The 20391-nt window shown below is 42.3% G+C and overlaps 1 protein-coding gene across 1 annotated transcript in view; it reads left to right on the forward strand.

The window, feature by feature from the left end:
• Positions 1-2223: 2223 nt before the first annotated feature.
• The window catches only part of LOC144113588 (low-density lipoprotein receptor-related protein 2-like), a 53642-nt gene continuing 35474 nt past the window's right edge, over positions 2224-20391 (forward strand). Inside the window, exons 1-11 of the mRNA XM_077646753.1 lie at positions 2224-2546; positions 3672-3806; positions 5689-5892; positions 7904-8105; positions 13233-13409; positions 14367-14511; positions 14593-14692; positions 14854-14982; positions 15385-15488; positions 16005-16122; positions 18411-18603. Coding sequence (XP_077502879.1) covers positions 2459-2546; positions 3672-3806; positions 5689-5892; positions 7904-8105; positions 13233-13409; positions 14367-14511; positions 14593-14692; positions 14854-14982; positions 15385-15488; positions 16005-16122; positions 18411-18603 — 1595 coding nt within the window. The 5' untranslated portion in view covers positions 2224-2458. The remainder of the gene's footprint in view (positions 2547-3671; positions 3807-5688; positions 5893-7903; positions 8106-13232; positions 13410-14366; positions 14512-14592; positions 14693-14853; positions 14983-15384; positions 15489-16004; positions 16123-18410; positions 18604-20391) is intronic.

The raw sequence follows: 20391 nt of genomic DNA on the forward strand, positions 1-20391 counted from the left end.
ACTGCACATTCAGACACTAATATACCAGGTGTTTCAGGAAAGACTAAGTAGGTTTTTTTAAGGTGTAAATATGACTTTTTCAACATAGTATTACAAGTGTTGGTGGACGCCAGAAAACCAGTGAATCATTTTAAGTGGTAAGCTGGTAACTAATTTTAAGTAAACTTTAACTATTAGAATTAGGCACCTAGTTGCAGTTAGAGATTTGTATCCGGTCATTAGTAATAGCCATATATCAGTTTTTAGAATTAAGAAAACGCGATTACCTTTGGTGCTCTGGCTCAACAACATTTGTCTTTTTTGACTAATTACTTGCATTGGAAAGGTTGCTTTGCCTGCATGCTTTTCAAAAGTGCATGAATTTTGGCACGATGTATCCAAATTTTTCGAAGTAAACTAATGTAAACGGCCAGTTTGGCCTACATGAAGTCGTGCAAACTGACCGTTGCATCAATGAACGTTTGGGGGAACATGCCCCGAAATTAATGTTCTTTAAAGGACAAGTACACACATTTATTTGCGCACGTTATTAAGTGCAGTGGATGCGTGGCTTGGTTTGGAGAAACCAGATTCTCTGCAAGAGTGCCGACAAGACTGTGCGTGTCAGTTTGGAGCGTACCATATAAAGAAATATGCTAGTAGGTGCGAGCACCTCGTCATTATCGCTCTTTTCCGCAGAGATCGACTTTTTATAGAGATGGCCAACAATTTAGTTGATTTCTGTTTTTTTTTTGTATGTTTTGATTTTCGTGTGTTGCTTGCTCACGTGTGCATTCTTCGATGCCATTGTTGTCATCCTCGACTGTGTCGCTCCCATCCTTTTCCCATCTGTTTCGTGCCTATATAAGGTGTTCCCCTTCCATCAATAAAATCCAATTGACAGTTAGTGCTTGTGTCTATAGTGTTTCGTCTCTCATTCTGTGGTTGCATGCATGTGTTAGCGCTGTTATTTTCTCTAGAATGAGATTTAGAAAAGTTTTAATGGACTACTTTTTTTGGCCTGGAATAATTCTGTGCGGCGGTGCTGAATGTGGGCGCTTCACTATAATGTTGGTTTGCGAGCGTCTACAACTGAAGAACGAAGCGGCATATACCCCTCAAAGGAGCCCCTCTAGCCAATGAGGTCGACCGATTCCCCCTTCACCGATTATCCACCTCTCCTCTTTGACCATATCCCTTTGGACATGCTAGCGTGAAATCGCAGGTTACAACAGAGTCATGATAGATAGATAGATTGTTGCCAGGAAGAAAGAAAAGGCAAGTGCACAAGCCTGCTCACTGGCTCAAGACCAGCCACAATCGCTACCACTTGCAGATAGTAGGAGAGTTGAAAGATGGGATAGAAAGACAGGATAGTAAAGACGCGCTAAAATCGGTCGACACTATTGGCTGGGGGGCCTCCTTTGAGGGGCATCTGCCGCTTCGTTCTTGAGTTGTATTCGACTATAGCAAGCGCGGATTATCAGCTAGTTCGCAAGTTCCGCGACTCAAATTTCGCACTGTCGGTCATAATTTTTCAGTAAAGAACACGTTCAGCTGCAAATAACCGTAAACAGAACACGAAATACGAAATACTCTTTTGAGTGGTGCGCTGGACGATGGTAACAATGATGTACATGAGTCACGGTGTTGAATTCACCTACGCCTACTGAATAATTTATAATTAAATTTTTCTTGTTTAAGTTTCGGTATAAAAGCGAAACGATTGCAGTGACGTCATAGACGGTATGAGGCTTCGCGAGACATGTAAAAACTGCGATATAATCGATGCTTGTTAGTTTTTTGGAATTCCAACTCTTGGGCAGGCTTGTATAAGAGCTGATGTGAATTAAAGAATGCCGTTTTTGTATGCCTCACGTGACTTGAACGCGTCTTTTTATGTCACGGCCGTCGTTTGGCGCTGAAACCATAACAGCATGAGAGACAAAAATTCAATTATAAATTATATACCGCTTGTTGGCGCAGGCCACGTCGTTGTTTATGCTTTCAAATGTGCTCTTCATTGTTCTAAAAAGAGAAAAAAAACAACTAAAATCTGGTTTCCTACGAGACGGACGCAAGGTGCACACGCTGCGACAGTTTGCAATCTCAAAATATTTAGATATGCTTCTCCATCGCTGCTTTTGATTCAGGGATTTCTACTAAAAAGTTATTTTACTTGTGAATTTTGTTAAAAATAAGTCTTATTATTTCATATTTTATATATGTAGCTAGCGCCATCACAAGTTTGCTGTGTTTACTGCGTGATGTTCCTCGTGGGAGAGGGGCCCTTGCCGGTGCACGACTTCGTCTGTCTATTCGCCTCGTCCCCGCAGCGCTTATTTACGATTTTACCGCCTTGTAATGCGGCACGTTACTTTAATAGCAATACTATGACGATTGGTGCATCGCATCGCTTTCCTGGGCCGTTTAAAGTTGACCTACCCGCTTTCTGTTCATTAATTTCCTAACCTCTGACATGCTTTCTGCATGCCTCTTCGTTCACCTACTCCCGTCTCTGTTTGCTTTTGCCTTTAGCATTGCGGAATCTCTTCAGGCCGGTAACGGTAAGTCTGCCTCACGTCCTCACTGTAGAGTCTGCGGGTTAGTTCAACGCACTAGCGCAGTGTGAATGCGTTGCAGTCGTGCGCTTGTGTGCAAAGTTCGTCGTAGCCTGCGAGAAGGACGACGAAGGGTCACGTATTTCCGTTGCACGGAATTGCGCCCCTGTAGACTAGTTTTTGGAAAATTTTTCAGCAACATTTAGTTTGTAGTCATGAAAACGTTGTCTACTGCGAACGTGGTTCGCGTTTAGTTTCTGGTAAAAGAGCGACAAGCGTAGAGCAGTGTTGCGGAAGGTTGCGAACGTGACCGTCGTGCGCGACGCGAACTTTGTTCCTTATGTCTTTGACAAAGTGTAAACTTACTTTTTTTTTTTAGTTTACGTTCTCCCGCTTTTCTTTTTCGTGCTGTACACGCGGTCGCTGTTCGGATAAAAATACCTTAGAGGAAAGTCGCTGTTATCTTAATGAGCGTAGCAGTGTAGTTTCCAAACTGGAAAAAAAAAAATCGAGGTTCGGTGGCCATTAAGGTCACTTGACTGAAGGCGTAGTTATTGTCATGGTAATGAGGAAAGCTTTTTTTTTTTTGCTTGCCCTCCGCGGTAAAGCATTATTAGCGTATTGCTGCTTGCGTCAGGATGCATGCTGCTCACGTGCTACGGCGGCGGCCGGTTTAAATGCTGGCCAAGTACGTACAAAACACCTGTATTTTTAGGTCGCGACGCATTTCAGAATCCCAGGTGGTTTGAAACAGAAGCCTACACTATAAATGTGGCACGGAACCTTTGCTATAAATGTGGCACGGAACCTTTGCTCGTTTGCTTTATGATGCAGTCCACTGCTCAAGTGATATTTTATTGCGTAAACAAATTGAATAAAATGCTTCGCCTGGTCATCAAAAAACTGCGACCTTTTGTTGCAGCGCACGAGCGTCGCATTGTTTTCGAGTGTCTGACTTACTGCACTACTTTGCATCTTAACAAGCCAGCGACGCTTTCTTATAGGTGGCTGGTTTTATGTAGTTACGTGCGCGAATTTAGATTTTAGCCACTGTTTACTGTCTGTCTGAGGATGGTGAATGTTTACAGCCATAATTCGACATTTAAGCTTTCTTTTGTCACTTGCTTCTAGGTGAATCTCTGTGCAATGAGTGGGGCCGCTGTGCCCAGACATGTGTTCAAGACTGGAGAAATAGATCTCTAATTGTATGTGGGTGTGTTGAAGGCTTTCGCCTAGACTCCAACAGAGTTTCTTGTCTTCCGCTAGGTAAGCCACTCTTAACATCAGTATCCAGGTGCAACACTACTAAATTAAATCTTCTCTCCTGATCGAGGCCTCGAAAAAAAAAAAAGATCTGCCTGTTTTTGACAGCTTTCAGATGTCCATGTATTGGCGGCAGTAACCTTTGGCATAGGCATCCGGAGTGGAGGCTCATGAGAAGGATGTTGACAGTGCTCATTCTCTTCTGTTTGTTTTTCACCCCTGTTAACTGTTTATAAAACGCAAGCTGTATGCATGTCTTGCATGCATACAAATGGTAAAATTGCACTCAGAATGACTAGAAATTGAATGGCATCACTTTCAAGCCATTTCGACCACTGGTTTTGTAGAAAAAGGGGTACACATTTGTACCAGTGATCCCGTAAAAAGACCTCTATGTGGTACGTATTTGTACCTTAGTCTTTATCGACGTATGAAAAAACTTGCATTAGAACTGAAAATTGCTTCAAGAAGTATTATGAGGCAGTTGACTGACGGAAAGGGCTTAGATGCTCAGAAATTGAAACATTTTTTTTCCCCCTCCGTAATGGCCCTCATCGAACTGTGCAACCACCCTTGTAAAAACAATGCCAAAGAGACCTGCTAGCGAAAGATAAAAACACGTTTATTGGTTTGTTTGATAGTTCGGTAGTATTCAGCGTGCAAAAATGTGGTATGTAGGTGCACTGTTGTCAGTTTGCCAGCACTTGAAGCAAGTGGGACAACACGTTTCCCGCTGTCCTACAAAGGGTTAACCAATGTTGTGCCCCCCTTAAAAGTAAGGGCAAGCATGGCCCATTCTTTGCACCGGCCTATCAGGTGTGAAAATTGGGTTTGTTGTTGCCACTAATCTAATGCAACCAGTATTTGTAATTGCCTTGTAATCCTAACTGGTCAAATTGGTTTAAGGAACAAGGAACTCTGGAAGTTTATTATGAACTTCCTGAGTGTTGACAATGAAGTAAGATTCATTAGCATGCTTTCAAGGTTACAGAGAGTAGAATGAGCGAGAAAAAGAAATAAAAAGAAAATTACCCAGCCTGAACATTCATTCAGGTAAACATCACAGGTGATATGTGTTTGGAGTGGCATGCTTGAGAACATCACAAGGGGGGAACAGCGGCCACTGCCTTGTATTCATTGCCTTTGGGTACAAGAATAAGATGCGAGGACACGATGACACTGTGGGCACGTTTGTAGTGCATGCAGGTGGAGCCTTGCCTCAAGCTTGTGTGATGACATGATTGAGAGGAAGGTACAGGAAGCCATAAACCATGTATATTACTGCATACATGCTGCAGGTTTTCAATTATACGCATTGTTTAGCTAATAACAAATTATTTGGTGGTGGACATATGTGCCTTCTTTCATGTATTTCTGTGATGGAGCTGCTGTGCCAATTGCACCCAGCTGTGCCGTTGCATCAAACACATCTGCTACATATTGCAACTGATGGGAGCTTTATGATGAAATTGTGGCACAGATGTAACTAATATTCCAAGAACAAGCAGGAGCCATAGTTAATACCAGGTCATATTAGGTAGTACCTGATACAAAGGGCAAGGCTCTTATGTTATTTGCTTTGTAATGGGAGTGAAAGGTCAGATTCAATCCTGCCTTGCTTTTGTGCACTTTTCCAAACAATGAATTACAAATGTTTTTGCCTGTGGACACCGCACTGCTGATTAGGCCTCACGTGACGTCCTACATCTAGTCAGAGTTCCCTGTCTGGTCATAAACGTGGTCATAAACACAGCTTTGCCTGCCGCAAAGCCTGCACACAAATTGTGCACAGATCCTATCAATCCACAGATTGAAATGGACAGGGCATCGTGTGCATGCATGCATTTTACTGTGTGTAAAGAAACCATTTACTCCCATTTTTCAGATCCATTAGCATCGTACCTCTTGATAACTACTAATGCTGGCATTCAGCAGTCATTTGTGGAATCGAAAGGCAAGAGTCAATTTTTATACAATAGCAACACCCTTGCGGTTGCTGTGGACTTTCTTTTCAATGGCTCAAAGACAATTGTATTTTGGAGCGACATAAACACAGATCAAATCAACGCTGGAGAAGTTGTAGCAGGAAGTGAGTATGTTTGCCTTTTCTTTACAATTTGTGATAGTAATTTTTAGTTCTACAATTTCTTTAAAAATATGTTCTATTTCTGTGCATGGCCTTCATGAATATTTTTTTATGCATTTGCTGTGACAAGTGTAATGAGTAAAACAGAACTCAACAGCCCTGATTTTTTTTTATTTCTTGATATGCTGTTCTTCTGGGGGTTAACATTTCCAGCTGAATGCTGTAATTGTATTCTGCTTTGGTAGACTGCTGCTAGCCACCTGATTCTTCAGTGTTATGTCTACTGCAGTTCTCCCTCCCATTCTGACTCAACCCTGTGCATAGTGGCTGTGGTATTTGGTTACAGAGCACTGAGGCCATGGGTTTGTTATGGCAGGCCGTACAAAGTGCAAAAATAGGGTAACTGCTATTCCAGTCTCTGCTAAAAGAACCACAGGTGGATGAATTGATCCAGAAACTACCATGTTCTGCCTCAGTCATAGCCCATATCTTTTTCACAGTGCCTCATGCAACACCTTCATTTCATGTTGCATTTAATACATTTGTAGCAGTTTAAAAGAAAGAAAAAAAAGGGCCTGACCACAGAGCTAGGTGAAGTCTCCGAGGTGTCGTGCTATAGCAAAACCTCATTAATTTGGGTTTCAAAGACTAAACATTCGAATTATCTGAAGGTCAAATTATCGAATTTCACCTAAAAAAAAAAAACGGTCCACATCACAGTAAGCTTTGCTTGTAAAAACCTGGGCAATAAACTCTTCTGCTGTCAAGCTGCAAACCGCGAGGAAACGACAATTTTTCACTATTCTGTTTCTTCTGCGTTCGAAGCAAAACTGCTTAAAAAATGTTAAAGGCCTTCCCGGCCTCGTTCAAGGTGTGATGCACATGCGGCATCGTTACATGTGATGAGGCTCCACCCCACAAACTGTGCAAGAGCACGTGATGAGCGCGCAGTGCGTTGTTTCAGCACAGTGGAGGAACCACGTGGATAGAGCAGAGAGAAATGCGTCATCGCAAGCGGCGATGCACCACAACAAAAGGCCAGCGACGGTTTAAAATTAGTGTTCGAAAGGGTGTGCAGCTGCCCTCGGCTGGCTGGCCGATGCATGGCCAATAACCATCTTTGCCGTTGGCTGGTGCGAAGCCTAGAAAAGTGAAACTATGCAGCAGGTCTGCTTTTCTGAAAGGGGGTGGGCTGTGCCTCCTTAATGCACCCTAACGTAAGCCCTGACATCACCGTGCCTGTTGTGCGCACATGAGAGGTGTGTGGGCAAGACTACACAATCCGGGCTTGAGAAGGACAGTTTGGAGGATTGCTTGTTATGCCGGTCACACCTCGACAGTGATCCCTGTCGGCAGCCCGTTTGAATTAAACACTTCGAGCCCAGCTGTGTACGAATTTATGAGCGTCCAACGCCATAGACTTGCATGGGCGTTGGCAGGGACCATACCGGCAGTCCGAATTATCCGGATTTGCATATTAACGGGGCTCGAAGTAACAAGATTTTACTGTATGTGTCTAAATACATCTTTAGTTGGAAGTAGTGTCCTTGTGCACTCTCATTTGTTCATTGGCATTGGTTCTTTGATTTTCATTTCTTTCCATTGCATTTCTCGACCATCGAGCCTGTAGTAGTGCTGTCAACTGAAATTTTGTGCTGATAGTGACTAATATGAATATTGCATGCATGCCAAATTTTACTACAGCACAAACAAAAGTCAAGAAAAGCATTTATTTGTCCTTTTTTTTTCTTCACTGCAACGAAGGGCAACTAGAAGAATCTGCTGCATTAACAGACTGCAGAAATAATCAGTATCAATTGCTAGTGCTAACTGCTTATGTTTTAAACTCTCCGGCCCCCTCCCTTTTCTTTTTTTTCTGATAGAGTTTTGAAAATTTCTTAATGCTTTTTGTATTTTTTTGTAGAGGTCATTTCAGATCAGCACATGTTTTATGTCACTTGTTTACTCTTGACCAGTGGGCTACATAGGTGGGGAACTGTGTATCATGGTACAGGGCTGGAAAATGTGCGCTCCGTCGTGATGGGTGGTCTGGAGTCGGTGGAAGGCCTGGCCGTGGACTGGGTCACGTGCAATCTCTACTGGGTGGAGAGCAGGCACCAAGAAATAGAAGTTTCAAGGTGTGATGGTTCCATGCGGGCATCAGTTGTAGGGGATGTCCGCCACCCTAGAGGCTTAGCGCTGGATCCGCGAGTTGGGTGAGTGGTATGCACTTAATTTAATAACTGAAAGCGTGCACAGTACGTGTTTTCATTTAATGGTTATTTCAGTTCTTAGCAGTTGTGGTGCTTTAATGATGCAGATGCAGACTCCCCCCTCTTTCTTTTCTTTAAGCCCCATTAATATAATACTCTAGGTGTGTTAGTAGAGTAGGCAGCACACAGGCCTGACCTGAGAAGTCAAGCTTGAATTTGTGGGTTTTTCTCTTATTTGCAAAATATTGAAAACTTAAATGGCAAACAAGGAGTAAAATGTTGCATTTTCAGACAGTGTTTTTGAAACCCAATCTTCAGCTGCTCATTTAGTTGATTTGGCTGCCTCCTAGTTTCTGGGAACAATTTTTTCTAGCAGAATGCATTTACTCAGCAAGTAAAATGAAAAAAAGTCAGTTTTGTCCCTATCCATCTCCTGCAAATGTTGGACCAAGAGCTGCCTACTTCACAATGAATTCGCCTTCATTTGCTCGTTTAATGTCATACTTACAAAGAGTGGTAGTTGGGCTCTCACTGTGCTTCATTTCCTCCGCATCAACTGCCCCAGTGGCTTTGTGGTTACGGTATTCGGCTGCTGACCCGAAAGGTGCCGAGTTCGATCCCAGCCACGGCGGTCACATTTCTATGGAGGTGAAATGGTAGAGGCTCGTGTACTGTGCGATGTCAGTGCATGTAAGAAAACCACAGGTGGTAAAAATTAATCGGAGCCCTTCACTATGGCGTCCCTCTAGCCGTAGTTGCTTTGTTATGTTAAACCCCATAAACCAAAACCGATTTTCTCTGCACCGTAGTGCTTTTGTGATGAGTTTTTCGAAATATGAATTCTGACTTCTTGTTATATGAAACCTATACCCCATTTCATACATAGCAGTCAACATTGCCAAAGCTAGTGCACCTGTTGATGCAAGCTAGGTCTGCCCCCCGAAAAGTACTTTGCCATACAACCAAAGTGAACACAGGCACATTTCGTTTTGACATATATGAAGTATTGTGACAGGCAACCTCCTGCATTTTGTTTCACTTGCAACATTTTTGTCTTGCGACTCATCGAGACTTCGAGAAGCAAGTTGACATGTGGTGGTATGATACGTGGCTCGCAGGGTGAATCACTCCGACTCCATTCACGCCTAAAAATTAGTGCACACTTCATGAAAGCTATTGTCAGAGGGCCCAAACACTGAGCGCCTCAGACCGTAGCGGCGGCCTAGTGGTTGAGCATCCGCCTCGCATGCGGGAGGTGTGGGGTTCGATCCCCAGTGCCGCTGAGTACCCACCGGGGATACAGTAGATACAAGCTTCCCCTGGCCTGGTGCTTGGCTGGAAACAGGGTGAAATGCTTGGGAAATGGGTCTTTGACTCCACCTTAAGCAAACAAAAATACCTTGTGCTATGGCACTCTTTAGCCGCAGATGCCCTTTGCGCCATAAGAATTCACTATCATCACTATAGCATCATCACTAAGCGCCTCACAGCTTCGATCGTGATTCCCAGTGCTAGCTCTTCATTTTATACTGCTCTTTATTTTTGCTGAAACACTCACCGAGGCTTCAAGAGGTACAAATGATACTTGGCGGAGTAGTATTATTTTGCGGGCGCACTACTTCCGCAGCCATCACAGCGTTGCCTGCTATGTATGAAACTGAGTATAATAGGGCACCAAGTACAGCACTGTGGAAATATACATAAGAAGAGGGCACATTTAAATAGATTTTGCTGCAAATCGTATATTGTGGATCCACATCCTTCGTCATGTTATTTCTTGTATTCACAACCAGACTCATACACTTTCAAAGTGATGTTCCTTGGATGATGTTCAAATAGAGGTCTCTACTAATGAAGCTGATGTACGAGTATGCTTTCATTGCACCCTTGTGCTGACCAGCTATGTTAGGTAATTACCACTGTTTTAGAGCACAGTGATAACCTATTATTTCCGATAAAAAGGTCTGTTTGAGAGGAATATGGTCCTGGAAATCAGTGTAACATTTGTTCCACTATAAGTGTCTTTAAAAGTATACCGTGTTTGTGCACTAAGACAAATTTAACAAGTTTCAAGTTTTCTGATGAAGAGTGAATTCACAGTGGTGTTGTAGTAAAAATGCTCGTCAATTCAGTTGCTCTCTACTTGTCGTGACAGTAGCAAAGTGAGAAAAGATGTGAAAGAAGTCAGGTGATGATGTGCATCAAGTTTTCGTTCCAATTTTGAACGCCCGATGTTATGCCTTCTGTGAGCTGACCGATAAGTCTGGCTGTGTAGGTGCATGGAGGGTGTGCAGCCTCGTGTAGTCGCAACACTCTGTGAACACCCAGTGTTGTGACCACTTATTACTAGTGGCTCTGTCTCCTTCAGCTTGCTGTGTGGCACGTTGCAGCAAAAGGAATCCAAACAAACGCTTCCTCTGAATTCCTTTGTTACCATGTGCACCTTTCTTCACTTTGCACTGAAGATGAGTGGTCATCTATATACGATATGCTATTTTATTGGACGACTTTCTTGCACGACAGCCTTCATTCAACATGAAGAAAATTGCATTACACACTTGGGTTTTCTTTGCAAGGCCTTAAGATTTTTGGTTGCTCTGACCTCGTTTGTTCAGTGAACTCATTGAGCTTTTCTCCTCCCCACCATGAATTTTTTTCTGCTTCTTCTGACATTGCATTCCATGGCCACTTTACATAATGACCTATTTTTTTAAAGATACTTATAAAGCTTTATTTAGAATGAAAACATTTTTCAGTAATCAGTCTAATTAGTGTCTGTATTGCTATAAATTGGAGTCCAGTTTAAAACAATTCTGTTTTATCACGAAATTTAGGCAGTGCATGTGAAATGCAACATAATGAAAGCCTGACGTGCCACACTAAAACTAGAGCCTATCAAGCTACAAGAAAATCAGCACTTCATTTTCACCAATGGGAGCATTACAATGTGTTGATCCCTTTGATGTCCCGTGTTATAGAAATAGTTCGATAAAAAAAAGCATGGTGACTTATGCACAAAAAAATATGCAGTTTGCCTAAACTTATGGAAGTGTGTGCCGCTAATGCATGTACTTAAGGGTACCATATTATGGAAATTGTTTTATTTGTTGGCATTTTCCAGGTTGATTTTCCTTCACTGCTTATGTAACATACCAGGTGTTTCAGCAAACACTTTCGAAATTCTCAAAGATAGGCTTTTTGGCGTGAAAATATGGCTTTTGCAGCATAGTATTACCAGTGTTGGTGGACACGGGAAAGCCGGTGAATTATCTTAAGTAATAAGCTGGTTCATTGACTAATTTCTGATAACTAACTTTTTAACTAATAATAATAATAATAATAATAATAATTTTAACTAAATTAGTAATAGCCATTTCAGTTTTTAGAATTTCGATAACGCGATTACCCTCGCAGCTGTGGCTCAACAAAATTTGGTTGCTTCGTGCTAAAATACATGTACTTTCGAAAGCATGCAGGCAAGGCAACCCCTCTAGTTCATGTAACTATTCGGAAAAGCCAAATTTTGTCAAGCCACAATGGCAAGGGTAATTGCGTTTTCGAAATTGTAAACACTGATATGGCTATTACTAACGAACGGCTACAAATCTCTAATTGCAACTAGGCACCTAACTCTACTAGTTAAATAGTTAATTTAAAAATTAGTAATCAGCTTACTAAGTTACTTAAGACGATTTACCAGTTTTCCGTACACCGTAGTTGCCGTAAAAGCCATATTTTTACTCCAAAAAGCCTATTTTTGAAAATTTTTTAAAGTGTTTACTGGAACACTGTCTCATCAGTGTATAAAATGCAGTTAGATTTGGTACAATAACGAGGCAGATCATTAATGTAAAAGTAGTGGATTTACGATAGAACCCTGTGGTACACCTTGGTTGATCACCACTGGCTGAGAAAAAAAATGTAGGCAAACTTAACTATTTGAATTCAGTCACTAAGGTAACTGCGTATAAGGGCTAAAGTAGGGCGACAGATTCCTAGAGATTCTAGCTTATAAAAAAGAAGGGGGTGGTTAATTTTATCAAAAGCTTTTGTAAAAGCTATAAGAAAGTGAGCAAGGTTTGTTGCTGGGCGAGTTGGTTGAGGTACATTCTAAGAAAAACAGCGCTAGCAGACAATGGACAAGAACAAGGACACAGAACTTCGCTGGAAATGCTTTTGCATTTCCCCGCTTTTTTTACTTGTTTGGGCTGCCTTTTTGGCTGTGGTTGACGATATGAATAGGTGACATATGTGATGGGTTCTTTCAGTGTTAGCATTTTACTGATTTTTGCGCATGCGTAAAACTCCCTCCGGCTTCTTTCTGTATAAAAGGTGCGGATCGGCTACTTTTCCGAAATAAACTTGTTAGTCAGCGCAGTTCTGTGTCTTTCTTGTTCTCGTCCATTGTCTGCGAGCGCTGTTTTTCTCAAAATATAAGAAAGTGCCTACCATTCTTATTAAAAAGTGCTACTTGCAGGGAAAACTGGGGGCTAGGCTTCATGAATATGCAGCATACGTTTGGTATGTCACGAATTTTCAACACTTGGCATTACAGGGTTAAGGAACATGGAAGTAGATGCTTTTCATGGCATAGTTGGAGCTGAATGAAACTTCTTATTGAGAGCTTGTATTAGAGTATAATGGCCTAAGAAATGTGTGGATACTGCCTTCCTCATACGGTATAAGCTGCAACCAGACGTGGTCCCCGTCTAAGCTAAGTTCGCTAAGTGCATTAGTGCCCATTTTTGCTGATCTCTCAGTTCTTGCTTTTCTCTGATGTTTCCTGAAAGTTTAAAACTGCCAGTATGCTTTGTGTTGTTGCAGGTGATCGCAAAGCCCAGCTGCGAATCTGTCTTGGTCACTTTTCACTTACCACTTTTATTGCATCAGTTGCTAATCTTGCAAAGTGCATGCCACCTATCCAGCAGCTTCATGTTTTTCTACACTTGGTAGTGCATTTTTATTCTAATCTAAAATTTTCTTGTGTGCATATTTATTTCATTTTCTGTCATTTGTTGACCTTTTTTTCCCATGTGTTGGGCTTGACTTTGTAAATTTTTTAAGCAGAAGTGTTGTTGCCGCCTTAAGATTAGGAAACTAATCAGTGCGAGTAATTCCTTTTGTGTGCAGCTTCCTCTTCTGGACTGACTGGGATGATAAAAACCCACGAATTGAGCGAAGCTATCTAGATGGGAGCTCCAGAAAGGTCATTGTTAAAGTGGAAGAGTACAGCAACCTGCCAAAATCTTTACCCAATGGAATCACCCTGGATTATGCTGTTCATAGAGTATATTGGATTGATGCTGGGTAAGTTTTAACATAACAGTGCTTTTTGATAAAACACTGGGTAGAGGTTTGCAGGCCATAACAAGTGTGTGCCGTTGGTGTTCTTCATTCATGTGCCATTAGTTGTATACAATGTTGAGATTATGTATGCAAAGTTGCCACCATTGCCCTGGGAAGCAGACTACGTCTTAGCCACACGTGGTGCGTGCCAGCCAAGGTTACACCTAGTATGGTGATGAGGGGCATGCGTTCTGGCACACACCTTAGAATCTGTTCATGGCATAGTGTGCAGACTAGTATTAGGTGGAGGCCTTTACTTTGGGTTTTCATAAGCCTTATTTCTGGATGTGCAAGTTTTGTCCTGAAAAACCTTCAGGTAAACTGGTTACAAAGACACGGTACCCATAAAAGCTCACTCTGAAACAGACAGTATTTGAATTGACCAATTTTTTAACATGCAAGATTGAGTTAGCAAGAGTTTACCGTATTATGCGTAGCTAAAGTCATGCTTTTCAGTATCAGTGACATGCAGTGTGGTGCAGACATGTGCACTTTGGGCACGATGAAAGTGTAAGTCTGGCTCATATACATGCTAATAAAATTGTTTGCAAACGGAACGTGGCTAAGGGCTGAATTTGTGTTTCTTTTTCTCAAGGCTATTGTCCCTGTGAAGGGATATTTGAAGTTCACAGGTATTTTGAATTGTCTGATTATTTTCACCATTTTTCAGATGGTTCCCAAAAATCTGTTAGTGACCATAGTACTTCACGAGTTAACATTTGAATCGGCAATGCTTGTACCAGCCTCTAACCTCTAATGATTGCGCTGGCACACATTCATTTGTCTACTACACAACCATGAGTTTGATAGCAACAATTTTTCAGCCCATTTAGCTCAGTTTTGGAATTTGCTATGTGATACCTTACTCAGAATAGGGTCTCTTTGAAAAGTTATCTAATGAAGTCAAATTTATTTCAGGTCTGGCTCAATTCACACTGTAAAGTATGATGGATCTGGTCATCAAAGCATCCTCCATTTGTCAAAATTTGCAAAGCCTTTCTCTATGGATGTGTTTGGTGACTATTTTTATTGGACAGACATCACCTTCTCAAGTATATTTAAGGTAATTTTTTTATATCAAGTTCTGCTGTACACAGCACAGGTGATGGGTTGAATGCATTGCTGATTTCTTCTCTATTTTCAGGCCCATCGCTTTTCACTTAATGCATCTCAGGAAGTGGTACTCCGTTCTAATAACAGTCTCTATCAGGCTGCTATAGTTCATCCGTCTAGACATCCAACGTGTAAGTTTGTATTACAGCCATAGCTGAGCTTTCTAATCACCCAGTGAAATGAAGCCTCCAGCTTTTGTGTATTTAACGGTTCCTGTTTTTATCTGTGAGATGAAATGGTGTAATTTGCATAGTTGAACTTTTTATGAGCAGAAACTAATTATTTGTTGTAGACAATGCAACAAACTACTGTGCCTACAAGAATGGCTTCTGCAGTCACCTCTGTGTGCTGGGAAATGGGCAGCCTCTGTGTATGTGTCCATATGGTCTGCAACTTGGGCTTGACAAGAGAACTTGTGAAGGTAAAGTTGTGTGCTCTTGTGACACCATTGCTGGTATACCACAGTTGTGCTGGACTAGAATAGTTCAAGCAGAAAAACTTGGGCAGATTTAAGGCAATGCATTTGCGCATACCATAGCTATGCATCGGGTATGAGGCATGCTGTAGTGGAGGGCTCAGGATTAAATTGAATTACCTCGGGTTCTTTTAACACATGGTGATACCTTGGTATACGTCGTTTTTTACTTTTCATCTTAACATAACTGCTGCAACCGGGAATAGAATCCATAAACTTATGCTCGGCAGGATAGCCCCATAGCCACTGAGCCCCCATGGGCAGAAACTTCAGTAGCGGCGATTTGACAGTGTTGGCATTAACAGTTCTTTTCTCTTTTTTTTTTCCTATTTCATTTTTTTGTACCAGCTCATGGACCTTTGATTATTTATGCCACAAAGGACGCAAACGTTGTTTATTTCGCTCTTGCAAGTGATCCCTCTCAGTGGATTTACCCTCCTATGAAGCTGCATGTAAGTATAGCTGTGCTATTAAGTTATACTGTAGCTTATGAAACCGCAGCAGTGCCCTAGTGGTTTGAGCATCCACCTTGCATGCAGGTGGTGTGGGGTTTGATCCCCAATGTTGCTGGGCACCTGCCACTGATACAATGGTTACAAGCTTTCCCCTGGCCTGGTGCTTGGCTTATCGGGGGTGAAACGCTTGGGAAATGAGTTTTTGAGACCCCACCTTGTGATGTCGAAATATACCTTGTGCCATGGCACTCTTTGGCCAAAGCTGCTCTGGCACCATAAAAATTGATCATCAGCATAATATGAAAATATGGACCTTACTGGGATAATGGAGAATTATATTTAACTAGTTTAATTGCATGCTGTTACTGGTGCACCGTGTTTCAGAAAAGCTGTCCCCTTTTTGTGAGCATGTCTGTGACTTATGGTTCCTGAAGTGATCTCCTTAATATCAAGATCTCAAATGTATTGAACAGTATTCAACAGTTACTTGACAAGCTTTAATTACCATTGCAGGCAGCTGCATTTGCCTTAACCTATGACAGCAGAAATGAAGTTTTGTATTGGATTGAAGGAAGAGCAATAAAAAAGCATGTGCTCAAGACCTACACTACAGAGATATTTGCAGAATTCGGTGAGCCATTTTTCATAACTAAGTTTTTTCATAATTTCACATGGCATTTAAACTTGGAGTGGACTATTCATATTAGCGCAGATTAAATGTTGGTTGATAGTTACTGAAAGTTATCATTCACACTACGATTGTAACTATCTTCTCTATTTAAGTGGGGTCGCGGTTTTGAAATCCAAAAAAATGGTAGAAAAATTTATTATTTTTAGAATTGTCCGCTTGTATGCCTTAATTTTTATGCTGCTTTGCAGTTTCAATGTTGAAATCCTCGGGAAGTACTCTAAAAAAAAATTGTTTCATCAACAGCGGCGGCTGTGCATTGTGGGGAAATGCTCCAACAATGGGCGGTTTTTTAGGCCTGTGCGAATATTCGATAATTTCGAATTTTCGGTCGAATAGTAAAGTATTCGATTCAATCCTAATGTTTGGTATTCGATATCTTAAAGCATTCGTCTGAAGCAAATAAGTTTCTGGAGCTCGTGGTTTGTGTGGTTTCGGTCCAGCGTATCTTCTCAGGGATGGCACCGCGGCGCACGTGCAACCAAAGCCCCGACTCCGTGCCACGTATCTGTCTGCGCATGCTCGCGCCAACAGACGTGGAAGAGGCAGAAGCGTGGCACCCAGGTCTACCTGCAAGGTTTCTGCGGTGCGCACTCCCTAATCGGCACGGCGGCGTGCATCAGTAGACATTTAGCTTAGCGCGGTCCGCTTCCACGTGCTGCCAGTGTGCACTCGCTGATTGGTCCCGACGGGGCAGGTGTGCAAACAGCTGGCCGGCGCCTGTCGCCTTGTGGCGTCTGCAGGGCGATCTGCGCATGCGCAGTGGCTCCCCGTGGAAGCTGTCCGTAGTAGCGGCCATGGATCGTGCTGTGCTAATTTTCTCAAATAGGAGGATGCGTGGCTTTCTTGGCTTTCGTGAAACGAGTCTGAGCTTACTGCAGGCGCTACACCTGCTGTGAAGCGCGTGAAGTTCACAAATCAAGCACGATGGCACGTGCACGACAGGGCGGGGCGCATGGGGATGGGTACCCCTTTCCGACGCCTGACGCGAGGCGGCACTGCACTGTGGGCGCATGGTACATATCCCTAGTGGGTGTTCAAGGGGTTGTCGCTTAAAAGCAATAGCTGCGCAACAACGAAATCGCAATTAAGACCAGTAGTCGAGGGTCTTAAAGATAGGTCTCACACCCCACAAACATGTTGGCTCCGCATGTAGGTCAACTCCCCCAATTTCGGATGGCCGTTTTTGCAAAACGTCAACACATCTTCAGTCAGTGTGACATGGCCAGAAGTATTTAAAATGTTCGCTTTGAAATTATTAGAAGAAAATTGCTATTCGCTTCAAATTCACTTTGGACCAAAAACTATTTGCACATGCCTAGCATTTTTCTCAGTTATGTTTTCTGCCTGGATACTCGCATTATGGGGCAGATTTCTTCCCGACAGTTTCATCTATTTTTACCTCACTTGTTTTGTTGCACTCCTCGCAGGTCAGGACATCATTTGTTTTAGAAATTTATTCATTTAAAGTTTCTTCTACGAAGTTTTCTTCCGACTCTAGACACTGCAATGCAAAAATTCAAAACCAGAATTTAGTCTTTGCAAAAAAAAAAAAGTAAAATGTTTTGACCTGTAGAATTCCAGTAGGAATGCAGTGAATGTTGAACCAGCCTTGTACCACATTTTCCTAACTCTGCAGCCTTTTCGTAAGTTTCATAGGGAAAATAATAGAAAACCATTTTCTGGCAATACAACAGGGAGATTTTGTGATGATAGTAGTCGTGAAATTATTTCTGATCGTATGCTCAAAAATCTCATGTAAATGCATTAAGCTATAAACAAATTTTTCCGAATAATTTTGTCCCTCCTTAAACTGGATTGAATGGTGTTAGCTGTGTATGAAAGGTACAATCAAAAGTTTTGTCCAAGGGGGTTTGATTCTAACGTGTGCTAGTGGGGCTCTTGTAACATACATGGAGGTCATATCCTTTGGAGAGGTGAGGGAAAGTTTCTTTTCAGCATTCAGAGATTTCGAACTCTGGCACTGCATAATGAGCCGCGCAGTATGACTTGGATGCAAACCCCTTGGGCTCTGTACTTCTTAACGAAGGCTGTACAGGTAGCTGCAAAACAAAATGGAACACTCACTTTGCGCAAAATTATGTATTTTGTTATTTCTGTGGTGAAGTTGAAAACGTTTCAATAAAAACATCTATATGGCATTAAATTAAGGACAATACAACGTCAAACTGTCTTTTCAGTATATATGCTTTTTTTTTTGTTCTGGACAGGATCCCTGGTGAAGTTGACTGCACTGTCGTTCGACTGCTTATCTGGCAACCTGTACGTGGGAAACTCTGTGCAGCTGAACAGCGAAATTCGCAGCCAGATCTCGGTGTGCGCAACAGGCGGCCGGTACTGCAGCAACCTCATCTGGGATTCTGTGCGACATGTCAGCGGACTTGCCGTGGATGCTATTAACAGGTTTGCAGCTTCTGTAGATTAAAAAAATTGCACTTCCATGGTGCTACCGATTCTTGTTTCCCTAAGACTTTGTTAAGGTTCTGACTTCTGCTGCAAGAAGCCATGTCCTCCTCTATGAGCTTTCTCCCAATAACATTTATTCTACCTCATTGGTGAGGTTTCTGTAATGATGTGCATTTCGTACTTGTTGAAAATTCATTTTCTTGTTAGGCATGGCTGGTTTGAAGCTGATAGTGTTTTTACATCTTAGGCAGGACATGGTTGTACTTAAGGCTTGCAGTGGAATTTTGTCAAAAATATGACTACAGTCGAACCCCGCTACAACTAACGTCGCTTCAACGAAATTTTCGCTTCAACTAAATATTTCCAATTCCCCGTCAGCTTACCATAGAAAGTAATGGAACAAATTTCTCATCGCAACGAACCGCTTTTGGGGCGCTTTTCTGCTTCAAAAAAACTTTTGCTATGCAAAGCTGGGTTTAAAAATCTATCTTACAATAAGAAGCATATCGCTGTCCATCTATGTACTTCCGTAGGTCCATGCTGCGTTGTTTCACTAAACTTTCGCTGAAACCAATTGAGCCACTCATTCAAACACACATGAAGACCGCCATTGCTTTGTGGTGATGACAGTCGGGCTGGCTGCCTTGCGACAAGGCGCAGATGCAAGCTCCCATTTTCTTCCAAGCCATAGCCACAACCACTCCATCGTCAAAGGACGCAGTAGCCTGGCAACAGCAGCAGCGCGTTTGCCCTAGTTTTTTTCACTCGTGCTTTTGCGCTGCAATCGACACGAGCATGGCGACTTTGTCTAGGAAGCGGAGTTTCCTTTCTTCCAAAGAGCTGAGTGATGAAGCCATAATTGAGAGCGTTCGCCACAGTACCGCATCATTGGATGATGACAGCGACGCAGAGGATTTAGCACCATCATGTGCACCAAAAGTGACGGAAACATTTGACGTGCTCCGCAGATTTATTGGTGCTCACGATGACATCGCGATGCAACTGCTCACCGAGTGCGAATGTCACGCCACGGCACTTGTGGCAAAAAAAAAAGGAAGCAGAAGAAGATGACAGACTTCTTTGGAAATAAGTGATGTTTTGAGACTATGTTGTCCAACCTGACAGTGTTTTTGGGCTGTTTTCGCCTCAACGAAATTTTTCGCGCACCCCGTCAGTTTCATTGTAGCGAGGTTCAACTGTATCTATGAGCTCCTTGTGGTGCATTAACTGTTCATAACTATCATACTGCAGCTCTGAAACCAGCCTGGAAGCAAGCTGTATAAAATGTACCAGACTTTCGTAGTTACAGAAAGCTTGTTTCCAGTCTACTTCTAGGTCTTGCTAGCCAGGTGCTTCCGTCGTGCTTTTCTTGTGCCTACAGTGAATGTTTGTTAGGCCACTTTATCTGCATTTATTTTTCGGTTTGCCTTCCACTCTGCACAGCCCTTTCGAGTTTTCACACGAAAACCTGCCATGTTACGAAAAATTAAGGACCCCTCTTGGTTTCTTTATCTCCAGGTTTAACTGTAGCTCGATTCCACGGATCTCATTCACTTTCGCTACCTGTAACAGCGCCGTCGGCATTTGAGCTTCCAATTTGTTTCTACAGTAGACCACATTAAGGGGGTATGAGGGTCTCAAATTTTTTCTTATTTGTTAACGTATCTTGCTTAAACTTGGCATGCAGGTATACCGTAGCATACTGATTTTGAATATGTATTAAGATTTCAAATATCTCACCTGGAAGAAAATATATGGCATATTAATATATCCTAATTAGGGCAT

The sequence above is a fragment of the Amblyomma americanum genome, chromosome 1 (assembly GCF_052857255.1).
Source record: "Amblyomma americanum isolate KBUSLIRL-KWMA chromosome 1, ASM5285725v1, whole genome shotgun sequence".
NCBI classification, from domain to species: Eukaryota; Metazoa; Arthropoda; class Arachnida; order Ixodida; family Ixodidae; genus Amblyomma; species Amblyomma americanum.